The sequence below is a fragment of the Primulina tabacum genome, chromosome 5, assembly GCF_025594145.1.
Source record: "Primulina tabacum isolate GXHZ01 chromosome 5, ASM2559414v2, whole genome shotgun sequence".
NCBI lineage: Eukaryota > Viridiplantae > Streptophyta > Magnoliopsida > Lamiales > Gesneriaceae > Primulina > Primulina tabacum.
This window is the reverse complement of record NC_134554.1, coordinates 818416-834471: the sequence shown is the minus strand read 5'-3', so window position 1 is coordinate 834471 and position 16056 is coordinate 818416. Positions and strand designations below refer to the sequence as shown.

The window sequence follows — 16056 nt, the reverse complement described above, 5'->3', positions numbered from 1 at the left end:
TCGATAATATATGAATATATCGGTTACTTGGTCATCAGTACTGAGAAGAGTAATGAATCATTTGAAATTTTTAATCCCACGAGTTTTGGATATGGAATTTTAATATATAAAACGATGTCAAAATATCAAGATGATAATTATGGTTCCATATATTAGTTCACTATTTTCGTAAATTTCAAGATGCAGCGCTTGAAGTTGCTGCTAACTTGGGCTAAAGGAATGAGGAGAGACGTTGCATCTCTCAACACGTTACTTGTAAAAATTCATTTAACCTTTTTTTGTAAAAAAAATAATATGCATAAGCATTACCTGGATTACTCTAATAATCGAACAATTTCGGATGATGAATCAGATCTAGCCGTCCACGTGCACGGCTATTGTTCAATCGAGACCGTCTGTTGCAACTAAAGCACTCGATTTTTATTTCTTGCGGTAAAACTCCAGCTAGCGACACCAAATCGAGACCGTCAGATAAAATATCCAACGCTTGCAGAATATTCCACGTGGCCCAGTTATTTTTCTTTTAAAATTAATATTTTTCCGACTCGAAATTCTTGTTAATCCTTGCCTTCACGGAAATTAAGAATAAAAAAGCAAACCCTAGAAATTTTCTCTCTCTAAGAGAAGAAACAAATCAAAATCAAAATATAATCAGTAAAATTCAATATTAGGGGATTGAAATCAAAACTGAATTTCTCGCATCCTTTTCCCCATATTTAACTCAAATCTGAACAGCACCAATGCTCGATCTCCACTCCACCGCTTGGCGTTTACCGCAATTCCAATCACAGGTAGTATTTATTTGGAAGAGAAACAGAAAGCATTCATGCATGTCTAATTTATGTGTTTGCACGTTTTTTTTTGAGTGATTCATATTGGTTTTTTTTATTTGATCGACTTTTTATAGAAGTTAGTAGTTGTTGGCATGATTGCTGATAATTTCGTGCGCTTTTTTGATTATTGATTGTTGTTTTTTTAATGTGGGCTTGTGTTGGCAGATCTGAATGGCAAATGAAAATAAGGTTGACGGTGTTGGGGCGATTGGGGTAAGGAATTTTTGATGGAAAATAGTGTAAAGAAGGCTGGTGGTGTTGATAGTCCTGATAGAAAATCTTTGGATCTGAAGAGCCTTTACAGCTCTAGGGTTTCTGATGTTGGAGTGAGTAAGAAAGTTTCGGAAGGAAATGATCAGGGGTATGTTAAAAAGAAGAAGAGGAAGAGTGGAAAGGGAGCTTCTTTTAGTTGTATAGAGTTGGATGCTAAGAAAAGTAGGAAGGATGGTGCGAATGACGTGAAATCTGAGCCAGATTTTAGCCATGAATCGAGTGGTGGGAGTAAACTGTTGCATGGCGTTACGTTTGCTCTGGGTAAAAATGGAAATGCTTTTAATATCCCCAAACGACCACGTGGTTTGGTGAGGCGGAAAAAGTTGAGAAGCGGTCAAGTGTCTGAACCGTTGGATCTTTCCAATTCCGACGATTGTGTGAAATTATTTAATGCCAATGCTAATAATTCACCTGGTCCTAAAGACCAATTAGGTAGTTCAGATTCTGTTTTTGCCGTTAATGATGGTAGCTCGAACACGAAATCTGGCATTGACACCTGTCGTTCAAAATTGAAACCCAAGAAGAAGGTGGATTGTAAATCAGCGGCCACGGTCGGCGGTTCACGTTCGAAATTAAAGCGGAAGTCAGTTAATGAAAAAGTTAAGAAAGGCAGGAAAGATAGGTCCAGTTCAGTTGTGCACGCTGAGGATGAAGTTAATCCAGCAGTGGACAACGGCGACACACCTTCTAAAAAGCAGCGACACAACAATAGGAAAAAAAAAGATTCGATAACTGGTAGAGATGGTGGTAAAGCCTTAATAATAAAGTCCGAACCTTCAGTGGGTAGTTCGAAATCAGATAGTCAGTTTGTTTCTTTCCAAGATGATGACGATGATGAGGAGAACCTTGAACAAAATGCAGCAAGGATGCTTTCATCTAGATTTGATCCTAGCTGTACGGGTTTCCCATCTAAAAAAGAATCTTCTGTTTCGCGGACGGCTGATGGATTCTCTTTTCCCGTTTCACCTGGTCAGGATTCATTTAGTCTGCAGGATAACTCAGTTGGTGCTATGGAGTCTGCATCAGTTGATGGTAAGAGTAGAGCTCTTAGACCAAGAAGCGAAGATAAAGGCAAGGGAATGCCCAGGAAACGGCGCCATTTTTATGACATTATTCCCAATAGCCTGGATGCATGTTGGTTTATAAACCGAAGAATTAAAGTCTTTTGGCCATTGGATGAAAGTTGGTATGACGGCCTTGTCAATGATTATCACCCAGAATGTATGCTTCATCACATAAAGTATGATGATCGGGATGAGGAATGGGTTGACCTTCACGAAGAGAAATTCAAAGTTTTGCTTCTTCCCAGCGATGTTCCTTGGAAACAAAAGCCAAGGAAAAATTCTGAAGGGAATAAAAATGCGCACAAAGGAAAAAGTGTTCCCCCATTGAATGATGACAGCAGCATGGAAAAATATCTTGATTCGGAGCCCATTTCATCATGGCTTTCTCGTTCTTTACCTAAATCTTTGAAAAGGCAGAAGACTTCACAAGTTCATCTGCCTCTGGGCTCTCCATTTTCATCCGAGAAAACTGATGAATCAAATAGCAAACTTGCTGATTCAAAGGGAGTTGATGAAGGGCTAGAATGTGAGTCTGTATCCGCTGATAAAACACTCGGTGCTGGAAGTTTTAATCAGTCACAGATGAACGCGGGCTCTTCATTATCATGCGAGAAAACTGACATGAATAGTAAACTTTCTGGTTCAAAAAGATCCAGAAATGAGCCAGATTGCATGTCTACTTCGACGGATAAAATACCTGTTCATGGAAGGCTTGGTCAGTGTCTGACGGGAGCTACCAACAGCTCTCAAAATGTAGTTTATGTGAGGCGGAAATACGACATGCGATGTAAAAGAGGTAGTTCTTTGTCTACAGCTGCCAAATCGGATGGTTGTTCCTCAGGGACTATCACCATTGACCCTGTTCTGGTTACTTTGCCAGTTGTTGAAAAGGAATCTTGTACTGAATATGTGGACTCGGACAGGAAAGTGAGACTGGTTGAGGCCCATGGTGAGTTGGGAATTGATGTTGTGCCAGAGATGCTTCAAGAAATTAGAGTCCGGATATGCCTACCTTTGTTACCTTTTCTGCGTTCACTTGGAACACAATTTATTTGGCTGCTTCATAACATAGTGATGCTGCATTATGGATCGGTGGTGGCTGCCTCTCCTGCTGTTGTTCTGGAGATGCTTTTCGTTGATAGTAATCTCGGGTCAAGGTTTCTGTTATTTGAAGGTTGCCTGAAGCAGGCTTTAGCCTTTGTCTTTTCGATCCTCATTGCGTGTGGTGAACAGGATGAACAATGGAATGGTGATATGCTATTACCAGTGGCGTCAGTGAGGTTCAAACTTTTTAGCGTTCAAGATGTAAACAAGAAGCACACCCTTGCATCTTATAGCTTCTCTGGACTGCAACTTTCGAAGTGGCTTTACTTAGATTCCAAGCTTATGCAGCATTGTCGTCTTGTTAAGCAACTACCAGTCTCAGAATGCTTGCATGATGACATTAATCAACTTGAATGTGTGAATTTTGAGCAGTGCAAGCCTCGCTTGGGTTTAGAGATCTCGTCATTAGAGGTATACCATATCAATACATTCGCGATTAATGGTATCATATCGATCGCACCATTTTGCTCTTTTTATTTCTTTTTTTACACGACACTCCTTACTATTTCCTTTTTCAGGTAAATGAATCCATTCATTTTGTTTTTGGGATGTCTGTTGATAATCTCTTGTTTCCTGGATTGTGATGTAATACCTAAAATCATTTTCTAATTTTTTTTTATCAATACCTCTCACTAAATCGAGCCTTGCCATTTATTTGTGGATGGTGGGAGAATTTAGTTATTCACATGCTTTTTTCAGGTCAATGTGATTATATTTCTCTCCCATTCATTTTCTTCTGTGTTTGTTTTTTCATGATGGTTAGGTGGAGGAGTTTACGCCCATTAATGTTGAAGATGTAACTAGAGAAGACAAATTGCAGACACTGGAGACAGAAGCTCCTGTTTTATGGGGTTTGTCAAGTTGTGAGAAAGATTTAGGAACAGATGCTTTGGGGAGAAACGTTGTTGAGAAAGTCTACTCTTCTGAGAATCATCAGAAGGTCCCTTCTCCATCCACTTCCATTATATCTTCTGCCTCCGATTCTAGGTCTGGTAACAGATCAGCTGGCGTTTTGGTAAACATTCCGTGTTTCGATCAAGCGGACATGGCTTCCAGACAAAACTCTGGCGTGGTTTGTAATGTACATGATAGCTCTGTTCTCAGCCCAAACCCTATGGGTTCCATGCGTTCATGGAAACATGGTAGAAGTAGCTCGATTTCTTCTCCACTTGGAGATATCTCTTCCTCGTGGCCTGATGGGAAGACGAACTTCATTCACAATGGGTTCAGTAATGGACCAAAGAGGCCACGCACTCAGGTTCAATATACACTGCCTTTTTCAGGTTATGATCTCAATTCTAAGCAAAAAATACAAAACAATAAAGTCCTGCCTTGCAAAAGAATAAGGAGAGCTAGCCAGAAGCGGATACCTGATGATTCTAAAGGTAACCAGAAATATTTGGAGTTGCTAGGGTGTGGTGCAAATGTTTTGGTCACCCAGGGAGATAAGGGATGGAGAGAAAGTGGAGCACATATTTTCTTAGAAGTTGCGGATCGCAATGAATGGAGACTGGCCGTCAAATTTTCTGGAATTACGAAATATTCATATAAAGTCACTCATATTTTGCAGCCTGGCTCCACTAACCGCTTCTCACATGCTATGATGTGGAGGGGGGGGAATGACTGGGTACTGGAGTTTCCTGACAGGAGCCAGTGGGCGCTTTTCAAGGAGATGCACGAGGAGTGTTACAATCGGAATATTCGTGCTGCTTCAGTGAAACAAATCCCTATCCCCGGAGTGTGGTTGGTTGAGGAGAGAAATGATTGTGGAACAGAAGTCCCTTTTGTCCGGAATCATATGCAGTATTTCCGACAGGTTCAAACTGATGTTGAAATGGCGATGGACCCGTCTCGTGTTTTATATGACTTAGATAGTGAGGATGAGCAGTGGTTGGAGGCAAAAAAGAAATGTACCTACAAACATCCATGTGAAGAGATGTCTGACGAGTTTATGGAAAAAATAGTTGACATGTTTGAAAAAGGTGCATATATTCAGTGCCGTGACAACTTCACAGATGCTGAAATTGAAGAGCTTGTCATGGGAATAGGTTACTTGGAAGCAGCAAAAGTTGTTTACGAATATTGGCGACAGAAAAGGGAGAGAAAAGGCATGCCTTTGATAAGACATTTACAGGTACAAAAAGCTGGACTTTCTTCTAAAAGTTCGAATTATTTTCATGTTAATATGTATTATTCCACGGGTGACTGAGTAGAACTTTTAATTCTTGCATTGTCTTCTCGTGAAAGAACATATTGAATTTCTTTTAGAAGTGATACCTGAGTCAGAAATATGGTTATCCCGTGGAATAAAAGTGTAAAGATCAATGTAGCTACTGAACTTTTCCAAAGGACGATATGCTTTGTGCTGTTAATGCATGTTCCGTGTTTTAACTCTCGGGTTCAATCCAAATTTTGGTTGAGCTCCTTACATTTTGTCATGTATGATAACGTTTATTCATCGTCACTTGTTTGCATCTGAATCCTTCATTCCAGCTAATGAGGTGTCATTTCAGTCAAACGGTTTGTAGATCTTGTTGACATTGTGTTGGACATCACAGTGCCTGGTTTAAAAACCCCATTTCCTTCAGTTTATTTTCTTCTGTGAGGTTATTTATTTGTCAATGCACATAAGACATTGGTTTTTATCAGTGTTCTAAATAGCGATCGACCGCCGAAACATTCGACCGGCCCGCCTTTGTCTAAGGCAGTCCAATGCTATCCGACGGGCGAGCAGGCGGCCGATAATTTTAAAATCCTAGTCAACTGTCAAAGTCAAATAATTTCAAAAACCAGTTAAAGTCAATCAATTTAAAAAACCTTAGGTATAATAAAAACACATCTCACTGTCTTTTGTATTTACTTTTGGTTTCAAGTGTCCTCCACCATCGGCCTCAAACTATCATCAGCCGTCGCAACCATTAGCCGTTGTTATTTTGCATTTATATATCTATTTGTACTTTGTCTAGATTATATTATATTGTATGAAACTTTTTTTTATGGATAAACATTATTTAATTACATATATTACATAAAATATGATATTTTTTGTAATTATATTACATGATTAATATAATTATCTATAAAAAATCGTTAAAAAAATCATTCGTCTAGGCGGTACGCAGGACCGCCTTGCCACCGCCTCCTACCATTTACAACATTGATTTTCACTTATCAAGCTCCAAACTTTAACATTTATGAATTTAACCATTTTGCGTAATTATAGGTACCCAATCTAGTCCAAAGCATTTATAAAACATTCGTCACTTTATGGTGTCGACAGAAGCATATTGAATCTGTTGGGATATCTGTTTTAGCCTCATCTTGAAATGCTGACTATTACTTGTTATTATATATATTATATGAAGTTGCTGAACCGTCTTTATATTCAGCCTCCCCTTTGGGGCCAATATCAACATCAGCTGAAGGAATGGGAGCTTGGTGTTGCCAGGGGCAATGCTTCCTTCCCTGTTTCCCACCTTGAAAAACCATCCATGTTTGCTTTCTGCCTTAAGCCACGGGGCTTGGATGTCCCTAACAAGGGTTCAAAACAACGGTCTCACAGGAAATTTTCAGTTTCTGGACACCATCATACAACTTCAGGGGATCATGACAGTCTTCACAATTTTGGTAGAGTTCTCTCTCCTCTCAAAGCCGCATATACCCATCATTTGTCTCTTTGGAATATGTATTTGTTTCTTTTCTTATACAAGTATTATGTTTTTCTTTCTACTTTCATGACTTATTTTTGACTACTTTGTCAGGGAGGAGACCAAATGGTCAGACTTTTGGAGATGAGAAAGTGTTGTATGCAAATACTGTACATGATTATTCTGATGTTTCACCATTACTTCAGGCTTCAACTAGGTTATGGTCTCCCCGAGATGTATTTTTTTCATTGAGTACTAATGTGCCTGAGTGGAATCGCAACCAAAAGGTTTACAAGTACAATCCGACGAATCTTTCTTTAAATAACCAGCAGATGATGTCCTACAGCCAAAGGACAATAGGAAATAGAAATGGAGCTCACCAGTGGAACATGGATTTGCCTGAATTCTCCAGTCAAAAGAACAACTTTTTTGATGGAATCCATAGGCCAGGAGTGGAGCTGTTGAAGTGTTCAGATCTTTATGAGCTTCGGTTACGTGATGCATCACGTGCTGCACAACATGCACATAAATTGGCTAAGCTTAAGAGGGAAAATGCATATAGATTGTTTTCTAAAGCAGAATTCGCTATTCACAAAGCTGTGGTTGCTCTAATGAATGCTGAGGCAATCAGAGCTGCCAATGAGAACTTTGATGGCGATAATTAGAATGAGCCTTGGGCTATTATTATTTGTGAAAATTACTCTCATCAGCGGGATGCTGCAGTTGTGTGAGCTTTGAGGTTATGCAGCCTTTTCAAGTTGCATGTTTCAGTTGAGCATCGTCGTGGCCTGTGCCGAATATGTGCCCGTCTCTTTTGGTTCATTGAATATATAAATGTTATTTGTGTCATGATGGCTGGGCAGTTACTAGAAGGGCGAGTATACTTATGCCTAGCCTGATACATTGGTCTCCAGGCAACCTAATTTTCTTTATGAGCACAGTTTTGGTTCATGATGCTCCAGCTTTTATATGCGCACATTTACCCCCTCAGTAGCAGGTTTCTTCCCTTTTCTATTCAAATGCGACTCTTATGATGCTTTTTAGAAGAAGGGGTGTGTCGAATTTTGGTTGTCAATCATTGTATATAATTTCTTTTCTCCAGTTTAACCATTGAACCCTAGTTTCAGTGCTAGATAGTCCTGATAGTACAGCACATTTCTTTGAATGAACTACATTTATAAACTTGAGTGTAAGGTTTGGAGCCTCGAAGTTGCTTTATTAAGCAACTACATTACTTGGTACTGGAGAAAAGCTCATGGTTTGAGTATTTAGTCTGTTCGGGATTCATCATGATTAACAAATGGCATATGATTTTTTCCTTCAAATATTCAGTTTGTTGGATTTTCGTTTGTTTCGTTGAAAACATATCGTCTTTGTGATATCTTGATACTGCTCCTGAGCAGAATACCAACTCTTGAACAAATGAATTTGATGGGAGAAGTGTTTTCATCTTTTCCTTGGTGATTTCTCTAATGTTATTTTAGCTGTTTTAACAATTGGCTATCATTCCACTTTTGACAGCGTAGAGAGTTCATGCTAAGCTTCTATTTGCTACGTGGTTTGGTGGAACTTATGTTTTGTATCCCAGTGGGAGCTGCTTGTAAATATGGAATGTTCATCCATCTAGTCGAGTTCTATGCGGTTATATTTTATTTTTCATAATATTCTAAACAGCAGCTACGGAGTATATGCCTACTTTGAATTTAGAAATATTAGAAGGTTCATTGTGTTCTTGAAAATAAACTTTAAGAGCTGTGCAACAGTGTGAAATCCACGGATTTATAATTATGATGTAGTGTTTAACTAATGTTATTTAAGAATTGGATTTGATAGAGAAATTTAATTTTATGTGTTATTTAAAAAAATTTCTTTTACTTATCATTTTTAAATCTCTCTCTTATTAATAATTATTAATAGTCACGTATTATTTATACATGATATATAAAAAATGATTTATAAATATAAGGAATATATATTTTTTATTAAATAAATTTTTTGATAATGAAAAAAAAGTTAATAAAAGAATTGAGATAAATTCATCGAATTATGATAAATTAGGTTTTCAGTATTTAAAAATAATTGAGGATCATAAAAAAAAGAAAAAAATTACATAATTTTTAAAATATATGAATATTTTTAAATGTTTTCAAAATAATTTTTTCAATCATACGATAAAACATGTGTGAATTAAATGTATTGTTTTTTTTTTTTTTGAGAAAATGATATTTTAATTAATTTTCAAAAAAGCAAAAAAAAAATTATATTGTTAATATATCTCGAATACCATAAAATCTTTTTATATTTTTATTTTTATTAAGATTTTATTTAGTTGTCACGTCAGATTCAACAAATACCAATTCCATTTTAAAACAATAAAATAAGAATTAATTCTAAATCCCACCGAATTCCATTTCGAAAGAGAAATAACTGAATAACCGCAAACTCCCTCCTCACCTCTGCTTCTTCCCATCCGAGGAAAAGCCATCAAAGCTCCCGCAGAAAGGGGAAAAACTTCCAATAATCATGCGCATTTGAAGAAGAATTTTCTGGTGAATTTTTCACCTTTCAGTCTATAATCCATCATTGGTTTAACTGATGCAATTATTCTTGATGGTATTTCAAGAAAACCTATAAATTTCGGTTTTGATTTATGGTTTTAATTTAGCGCAATGGAATTTATACAAATTTTAACTAGGTTTCTGTCTCATTATCAAAGTAATTCCTTTTTTGTTGTGGGCATTTTTGTTGTTTGTAGAGGTAGTGATTGTTAAGAAAAAGCTTAAACTGGAAAATACCATATGACAAATTTCCCCACCGGTTTGAGACCCACAAGAACCTGCAGGGAAAACCTGAAATGGGGATTGAGTTTACCGATTTCTTTGGGTTCGAGTCGGAGAATTTTTAAAATTCTCAAAAAATTCGGGATGAGAGATCAGGGCAAATACGAGGGTAGGTGTGAAATTCGGAGACGGGATGGGAAACCCACCCCGCCCCGCCCACCTACCTCATTGTCATCCCTACTCCTTTGATAAAAGAAATAGAAAGGATCGAAAATATCATTCGTGGTCTTCTGAAGCAACCGGAGAATAAGAGATGCCTTAACTGCAACAGTTTGGTATGCGTTTAAATTTAAAGATTAAAAGAAATTTTACCAAATCTAATCTGTCTCTATTTGTGATATATCAGGGGCCTCAGTATGTTTGCACCATTTTCTGGACATTTGTATGCACGAATTATAGTGGAGTACAACAAGTTGTATTTTCCAGTAATGTATAGGAATATGGAAAGGAGTAAGAAACCAGTAATTTTGACCGAGGGAACGACTCCAAGAACTTATATTTATAGAGAAATAATAAAAAAATGAATCATTTTTTTTCTAGGTCTGGCTTTTTGAGCAACGAATAAATGACTGAAATGATTAATCACAATCGGGAATCACGCATCGAGTAAAATCAGTGTCAATGGCAAAGTTTAGTGCAGAAGAAGTCGGTGCTCTTCAAGCTGGAGGAAATGAGGTTCTGTTTTTCTCCTGGGATGTAAATGTAGCTTCCTGATTTTGGTCCTGTAACTAACTGATCTATCATTTTACAGCGAACAAGGCAAATTTATTTCAAAACATGGGATCCACAGCGTATTTTTACTCCGAAACTTCATCGGGTGCTGTGGAATAACTCATTTGCGGTTCTGCGGCTACTGATGATGGATCAAGAAATGCAACTAAAATTTTTCTTCTGAAACCATCTCTGAATATTTGTTTGAAATTGTGAAAAGATTTGCCTGGGCAGGGAATGCGGATTCTCTCCGCAACTTAGAAGAATCCCACCACTATTTGATCAATTGTCCAACAAGAGTATTGAGGTTCCTAAGCCTATAGTGAGTGGTCATTTTGTCTCGGATTTGCGATCGGAATTAAGGAAGGAAATCGTAATATACAAGTCCCACTCTCTAGTTCATACCATGAGTCTAGCAAGATATCTGATGACAAGAATAGGGATCACAGTTTCAGTTTTAAAGGGCTTGAGGATCCTTACACTGGAGAGCAACCCACAGCATATTCGAGAAGCACATATCTTCAGCCATTTTTGCCAATTCCTTCTTCGGATAATTTGCCCAAACCAGTGAAAACTCAACTATCGGTCACTATCAAGAAACTTTATGCGCGCGCAGAACACAACCAGATTTTGAAGGAGTACTACCAAACATGCCATCTGGAACATTTTTACAGCCGCATCCCTCACCACATACAATATCATTTTCTCCACGAGCTGCATCTTATCCGATAAATTTGCCTCAAGGTAAAACGTCATTTTTTTCTCATCACTTCTAACGTTCTTTATCATCCATATAAATGTTATATGCTAATTCTTTTTTCATTCATGTAATTCCACATTTTCAGGGGCTTATTTAAGACAGCAACCAAATAACATGCCATGTATTACTAGGTAATAGTAAACTCAGGCTTCTCTAGAAGTCGGTTAAAACTTTGAACTTACAAACTACATGCTGTATCGTTTTCGAGAGTTGATAGTTGCACTCCATTTTGTGTTATCTACACTTTACGTATAAAATATGTGTCACTGCAGTAAACAAGGGATTTCTGGTGGCTCTAACGATTACTTTGCATCGGTCAATGTCAACCCAATCTATCAAGCGAACAGAGAAGAATCCTGGCAAGCTGCACCTCATACACCATCATGTGGAGTAAATCCATTCGGATAATTTTAGCTAAAATTTACTCTGATCCAAGGCTTATTTTTAAACTTTTCACTGACTGAATAGGCTGGCCCGAGCTGCTAAATACTCTAGTTAAAACATTTCTTGCCGTGCAAAATGGCTGGAATTGTAAATGAAAATTGTGAGCAGCAGATTAAAATTTTATACATAACTGCAGCTTTAACTTTTCTTGAATATTTAAATTCTCTCCCCGAACTGCCAATTTAATATTCTCTGCCAGGTGTAGAGAAAGTTCTTGCATTGAATATGAGAACTATGCACATTTGGTTTGTGTAAGAAATAAAACATGGTTACCGTGATTTTTCTTGAGAAGTTGGTCAATTATGTTTCTTTTCCATGTTATCATAGTACCTTTGAAGGGGCGAAGCTAAACCCTTCCTGTTTCGTGATTGTAGGAGATAATTGCAAGAAATACCATGTGAAATTTTTGATGAGCTAATAACTCTATGTGTAACGGATTTGAACATTTCAGTCTCTCAGTTAATGCGCAAATTGTGTCAATATCTTTTTGAAAATTCTCGTTGAGCTAATACCTCTATAACAGATTTGAACATTTTAATTAATCTTTTATATATTTTTTACAATGCAGACCTATGTTTCTATGAGAAAATTACGTCAAATACCTATCAACGTTGTTTCGTGTATTTTATTCTTATTTCGCGTTCAATATAGGATTTACTGGCGCAATTAAATCGAAACAATAATGAGAAACTTTGATTTGTAGTAGAAAAGAGAATTTTTGATAATTAACAGGCTAAGATGTTGAACAATTTCAAATTCTCGTTGAGCTAATACCGTTAGTCGGGTTACAAATGAGGATATTAGTTCAACATATTAGTCAATTAATTTCCAAAAATACTCATCTTTTTACTACAAATCAAAGTTTTCCACAATTGTTTTGATTTAATTACTCCAATTAATCATAAAAGCACGAAAAAATGTTGATAGGTATTTGACGTAATTTTTTTATAGAGTTAGGTTTGCATGTTAAAAAAAACAGAAAACTAAAATGTCCAAATCCGTTAAAGAGGGGAGTATTAGCTCAACAATAATTTTCACAACAGTGACGATTTGAGTATTAATAGAAGGATTGAGATGCTCAATTCCGTTACATATAAAGTATTACTTCAACGATAATTTCATGAGTATTTGACACAATTATCTCATGACTGTAGGGACATGATATTTTATTAGTTATTTTAGCAATATAATTCTTCTCCAACAATCTTTAGTCGTTTCCCATATGAACTCTCAAAATTTTTCGCAAAATTTCCAACTAAATTCACAGAGGGCTCATGTCTTACAAAGAAAATTATAAAACAATTATAACGGCACCAATCACTTTATTTTTTGGAACAAAACAATCATCAAAAGCAAAATACAAATAGTTTTTTTTAAAAAAAGAAAGAAAAATACAAATGTGGCATAACAACGAAATTATGCACTCAAACACAACATCGCCGCAACAAATTACAAGGAAAAAAGAAACACCATCAATTTGGACGTATTATGCAAATACAGTTTTCTATGGATTTCGATGATACCAAAATGTAGGCCAAGACTGGCCCTTTTCCAATTTTCTCAACCTGAGAAGGAAATGCACAACCATCCCACAAAGGAACCCAAGTGCAGCACTCGATCCCACGAGCGAAACCGCGGTGCATATGAGCATCACAAGCGACTCCTCCTTCGTGTTCATATCCCTGGAACAAATGGCTAGCTCGATACCGGCAAACAACAGGAGGACTCCTAAAACACCAACAGGGAATTGATCCAGAATCTTGACCAAAGAACTGCCTAAAACCAATCCCAAAACCAACTTAGCCACGCCAAGTAATGCCACACATCCCCCACTCCTCCCACCAAACTTGTACTGCCCGGCTAACCCTCCGGCCCCATGACAGCACGGCAAGCCACCAAACCAGCATCCGACCAAGTTCATCAACCCGACGGTCATCGACACCGATGTTGCAGAAACATCCTTATCTGGGAAAAGATCGGTGGACAACTTGCAAACAGCAATGACTGAGTTAAGGACTGATAAAGGGAGTTGAGGGATTGTTCCTTTTATGAATCCTTCCTTCCAAGAATGCTTGGATATCTTAACAACTTTTATGGAAGACGGCCCAAATTTGAAGCCTTTAACAGCTTTAGGCCCTCTTATAATAGCCAGGATCACGCCCAACAAGAAGATAATGAATGCAGAAGGAAGTGAAGCTATGTTTTTTCTCAATTTTCTCCTCCAAGAACCACTTCTGCTCGAATCATTAATTTCACAATCATCATTTTCGTCACCAGCACCATTGACAATTATGATGAAACAAGCACAAATGATAGACAAAAGCAAGCCATCCAGCCCCAACCAGTGCCTATCTCCTGCAGTCTTCGACTTTGCGAAATTCTGCACAGTTCTAATGTACTTAACAGCAGTCATCGCAAATGATAGGCCTTGTGCAAGCTGAATTCCCCTGACGACGGGTAAGGGAATCAGCTTATACACAAGCTTCATCAGACCTGTCACGCCCAACAGGAAAAGTATCCCCCCCGTGCAAATTCCGGCGGCCATCACCTCCGGAATCCCGAAACTGGGGTTCGAAATGGCTACTGCGGCTATTGATTTCATGGGCTGGACAGGCATGGGGACACCGTAGATTGCACCGGTGACAAAGTTGTACACACCGGTGAATATTAAGGTCGTTCCAAGATCGAGATTCTTGGCTAGAGTTAAGGCCAAAACTATAGGAATGTAGGTCCCCAAGTCCCCCATCGCGCCATTCAGTTCGGCCCATTTGGACTTGAAAATCAAATTTTGCTTCACCTTTTGCACGACATGCAGTGGGCTGAGAATGGGACTCCTTCGATCGGTTCCGGCGGGGTCTTGAGATGGGTTTTGGAATTCCGGATCCATCGTTGTGAAAGGTGGCGAGACTCTGGGGAGTGTTTGCTGCATTCATATAAAGTTCATCCAACACCGTTTGAATCCAGCTTACTTCAATGTCATTCTTTTGGAGAGAAAAATATTGAATCAATTATTTACCTTTTGATTTGTTTGATTTTATGCCCTTTTTATGTTAATTTGAATAACGTAAAAAGTAAATTATTTTTTAAACTTCAAATAAAAATATAATCATATTGCTAAAAATAAATAACTACAAAATATATAATAAATTTTTTAAACAAAATTAGATGTCACGATTTAAAACTTAACTAGATAAAAAAATAATTTATTGTTAGTTGTATTAACAAAAATAATGAATTATTAAATTTTAAAACTCAGTAATCGACATTTCAAACTTGTATTTAACATAATATTGGATATTTATATTTTTTATATGATTCAAATAAAAAAAACAATGGTAATAATAAAAATAATTAGTTATATAAATAAATTATTAATAATAGCAATAATGTTATAAATTCTTTTATTTAAATAATACAAATTACAAAAAAAATTTAAATATACCAAAACATAGAAAAAATATTTGAAATTTGGTGCCCAAATTTTACATCTTATATTTAACAAAATAAAGAATTATTATAATTTTCATATTATTCAAATGAAAATTAATATTCATATAAATATTTATTTACATAAATTTATTTAGTTGTAATAGTAGTATATAATAAATACTTTTAGAAAAATAAAGCCAAGAAAATTATACCAAAATATATAATAAAAATGAAATTTAGTTTCCGAGATTTGGAAATTAATTAGATGAAAATAATTAAATATATATATAAAATAATAATAATTGAAAAAATGGTATAAAATTTTTATTTAATAATGTAAAAATTAATCATATTTACTAAAATACATAATAATAAATAAAATTTAGTAGCGAGATACGGAATAATTGTATATTTTGTATAACCTGCTATGTAATCACAAAACAAACCACAGCAGCCCCGAGGGACAGGGGTCAAAGCCCAGTACAAAGATCAAATAAATTATAGCATAAATAAGTGACATGCAATGAAATCAATGCAATGCAATGCATGTTGGGTACCAATAATCTCAGATATCAAACTGGATCCAAAGAAACGATAGCAACAACTGTTGCCACATGTGCCAGGGGTGTGACGTGTCAAATACGCCCTCGGCCCTGCACATCTGTGTCAGGGGTGTCAGTCTGCAGAACTACTCGGCCCTTCCGCTACTCATCAGATGTGTGACGCTTAAACGCCCTCGGCTCTGATGTCTAAATAACTCATACAAGAGTAAACAGAAATCTCAGAAACAACGGAGTCATGGCTCGATATGAATGAGTGCTCAACAATGCACATAAATCCACAGATTATTCCAATATATTTAAAAACTCACATTTATTTTTAAAAAATTGAGGAATAATCTTAAAATATACCCAAAGAGCACGAAGAGCACATAAACACATAATTCTAATA

General features: G+C 36.7%; 2 protein-coding genes and 1 long non-coding RNA gene across 4 annotated transcripts; 2 read left to right on the top strand and 1 right to left on the bottom strand.

The window, feature by feature from the left end:
• The first annotated feature begins 572 nt into the window (after positions 1 to 572).
• On the top strand, positions 573 to 8139 carry LOC142545197 (uncharacterized). The gene is made up of 5 exons (XM_075652208.1): positions 573 to 791; positions 999 to 3685; positions 4038 to 5408; positions 6664 to 6901; positions 7036 to 8139. The coding sequence occupies exons 2-5, from the start codon at positions 1061 to 1063 to the stop codon at positions 7584 to 7586; spliced, it is 4785 nt and encodes a 1594-aa protein (XP_075508323.1). The 5' UTR covers positions 573 to 791; positions 999 to 1060; the 3' UTR covers positions 7587 to 8139.
• Positions 8140 to 9332: 1193 nt separating this feature from the next.
• LOC142545196 (uncharacterized) lies at positions 9333 to 11887 on the top strand. 2 transcript variants are annotated; one of them, XR_012820238.1, is made up of 6 exons: positions 9333 to 9470; positions 9677 to 10036; positions 10108 to 10436; positions 10513 to 11216; positions 11318 to 11363; positions 11505 to 11887. It is a non-coding gene; the product is annotated as an uncharacterized LOC142545196 (long non-coding RNA). The 2 variants fall into 2 exon arrangements; XR_012820237.1 differs by having other exon boundaries at positions 9677 to 10436.
• Positions 11888 to 12972: 1085 nt separating this feature from the next.
• LOC142545195 (molybdate transporter 1-like) lies at positions 12973 to 14633 on the bottom strand. Its single transcript, XM_075652207.1, has one exon. It carries the CDS (start codon positions 14603 to 14605, stop codon positions 13181 to 13183), a length of 1425 nt encoding a protein of 474 aa, XP_075508322.1. The 5' UTR covers positions 14606 to 14633; the 3' UTR covers positions 12973 to 13180.
• Positions 14634 to 16056: the final 1423 nt, after the last annotated feature.

What these genes read in the sequence shown, in the direction of transcription:
- LOC142545197 (XM_075652208.1), top strand. Translation starts at nt 1,061, where the DNA reads ATGGAAAATAGTGTAAAGAAGGCTGGTGGTGTTGATAGTCCTGATAGA. An exon ending in TAGAGATCTCGTCATTAGAG is followed by an intron (nt 3,686 to 4,037) that starts GTATACCATATC and finishes CATGATGGTTAG; the next exon opens with GTGGAGGAGTTTACGCCCAT. An exon ending in CTTTGATAAGACATTTACAG is followed by an intron (nt 5,409 to 6,663) that starts GTACAAAAAGCT and finishes CTTTATATTCAG; the next exon opens with CCTCCCCTTTGGGGCCAATA.
- LOC142545195 (XM_075652207.1), bottom strand. Translation starts at nt 14,605, where the DNA reads ATGCAGCAAACACTCCCCAGAGTCTCGCCACCTTTCACAACGATGGAT.